Genomic DNA, 2,623 nt, shown 5'->3' on the forward strand with positions numbered 1-2,623 from the left:
TGTGTGTGTGTGTGTGTGTGTGTGTGTGTGTGTCAGTTTTAAGCTGTACAGGCACGTACTTTTACAATTAGCTCTTGGGTGTGTGGTGCAGAGTCAGATTCCTCCTGTGTGCAGAGAGTAAGACATTAAGTTGGCTCACAAAATCTAAAATGCACTTTCACTTTAGCCCGGTTGTAAATAAGGAACAGACTTTCCCCACTTGAACTTCTGTTTGTCAGTTTGACTCTTTATCTGTGATCAGCTGCTGTGACGCGGCAGGACTTCCCGTTTCCTCTCTTAATTTACTGGTTGTGTTGTTCTTGCGTGACGACACCATTTAAGCAGCGGAAACGATTGTTGCGTTTGACGGCTGTCGGGTTTCAGTGGAAGTTCTGCAGAAAGGCGGATGTTGCGTCCATCCAGCTGTTTTCAGAAACGCATGGTCATGGCTGTATCTGTGGTTCAGATCCTGTTGATACTACATGTTTATTCTATGTTGCAATACATATGTTACATTATATTATATAATGTTTTTGTGCGGTATATTATTACCTTTTTTCCAACTTCAACGTCCGTGTATTGATACAGTAGGAAAATATTGCGATACTACGCTGTATCGATATTTTTTCCCCCACCCCTAATTGTATTTCTCCAAACATTAAAAATAAGTGGCTAGGGTTGCTACTAACGATTGACTTTCATTCATTCATGCAAGGGTGGCCAGTGCACTCTTAATGCTAAGGTTCTACCCGCCTTCTGGTCCCCCTAGAATAGCAAATATTTTCCTATATTTCTAACCCCACCTTCATCCCCAAAGAGAAGAGGGGATATTATTTATTTGCAGTGATAAAAAATTTTAATAAAAAAACCTATGGATGGTTGGTGGTATGTGACACTTAAAGCTTAATATATTTGGTACCCCTAAAATTGCATGTGGCCCCAGCCTGGCCCCTCCATTTGAAATGGTCTAGACCCGCCACTGCTGTTGTTTTACATTTCAACATCTCAGAAAGTCATTTTGAGTTCAAATCTACATAGAGCTGCAATAATTCCAAATGATGCTGTACAATTAACCATCTCAGAAATAATTGCCATTACCAATATATTTGACTCTTTCAGTCAAATTTAAAAAATATTGATTTATTTATGATTTTTTTTCAACAAATTTAAGTTTTGAATGAATTCCAGGATACATCTTTTGGTTGTGTATCACTGTCATGTGACCCAGATAATGTAATAACACAAATGCACAGCCTTTGAATTAAACCACATCTCTTGATTATCATAAAACTGTTTTTCTAACTGTAACCTGTAACTTGTTTTGCAGCTGCTGCGGCCAGAGGAGGTGGAAATGTTGGTGTGTGGGAGTCCAGAGCTGGACATGAGCGCTCTGCAGAAAGCTGCTCAGTATGAAGGATACAGCAAGACCGAGACCACCGTCCGGTAAGAGGCCTGCACTTCCTGTTTACTGACACCATGCAGACAAACCGCCTCACATGTCCTTTAACACACTGCCACACACACGTTGAGTACACTGATCCCTGTGTAGCAGAAGTTAAGTCGCTGTGTGCAGCTGTGTGTCTGATTATTAGGAGTTGTGTGATTGGTGATTGGTGCTTGGGACTGTAAAGTAAAATTTGGGCCCATGTCGCACAGACCGCTACAGGAAACCATTCCTACCACAGAAAAATAACACTCTAACATGTCATCGCTGGGTGCTGATAATACATCACAATGCTGAGAGACATCACAACACTGCACTGAGTACAACCTGCACAATTGGTTTATTTACATTTTATCATACTAAGTAAGCAGTTGCACATTTTTGTATTCCCAACTTGTTTATATTCAAATATTGTTCTTATATTTTATATTATTTCTTGTTGTTGTATCCTAGTATTTCATTTTTATTTATATTCTGTGCTGTGTGACTTATTTTGGTGCCTTAACACCATAATTTCCCATTTCTTCGGGATCAATGAATATTATCCATCTATCTATCTGTCTGTCTGTCTGTTTTTCTGTCTGTCTGTCTGTCTGTCTGTCTGTCTGTCTGTCTGTTTTTCTGTCTGTCTGTCTGTCTGTCTGTCTGTCTGTCTGTCTGTCTGTCTGTCTGTCTGTCTCAGCCCGACCAGAGGTCATGTGTTCATGTGAAAGTCAATGATGACCGACTAAAGATTTTAGTCTGCAAATGTTTGAATGCAAGGCATTCATTTTGTAACAAGAAGAAACTCACAGACAAGTACACAACACACACACACACACACACACACACACACACACACACACACACACCACACACACACACACACAACACACACACACACAGATGTCCTTCAATCCTTTAGTTTCCAGCCATAGGGGAAGAAATCGAGCCAGTACTTGTCAGCCACAGATAATGTAACTCAGCACGGTGCTGACTGATGCAGGACTGTTACACAACTTCAATACTGTCTGTCTGTTTGCTTGCCTGTGTGTGTGTGTGTGTGTGTGTGTGTGTGTCTCTGTCTGTCAGCTCTTTGTTTCTTAGTCCATACTTTAACCCTTGTATTGTCTTCACTTTCGGGACCCTCTTGTATCCCTCGGGTCAAATTGACCCGTGACTTATTTGGAGTTTTAAAAACAATTCTGAAATAAAATGTTA

The 2,623-nt window shown here is 40.5% G+C and overlaps 1 protein-coding gene across 1 annotated transcript in view; it reads left to right on the plus strand.

Moving 5' to 3' along the window:
- Window positions 1–2,623, plus strand: part of hectd2 (HECT domain containing 2) — a 62,047-nt gene that overhangs the window by 53,995 nt on the left and 5,429 nt on the right. Inside the window, 1 exon segment of the mRNA XM_032541664.1 lies at window positions 1,307–1,422. Coding sequence (XP_032397555.1) covers window positions 1,307–1,422 — 116 coding nt within the window.

Source organism: Etheostoma spectabile, chromosome 17 (genome assembly GCF_008692095.1).
Source record: "Etheostoma spectabile isolate EspeVRDwgs_2016 chromosome 17, UIUC_Espe_1.0, whole genome shotgun sequence".
Lineage (NCBI taxonomy): Eukaryota > Metazoa > Chordata > Actinopteri > Perciformes > Percidae > Etheostoma > Etheostoma spectabile.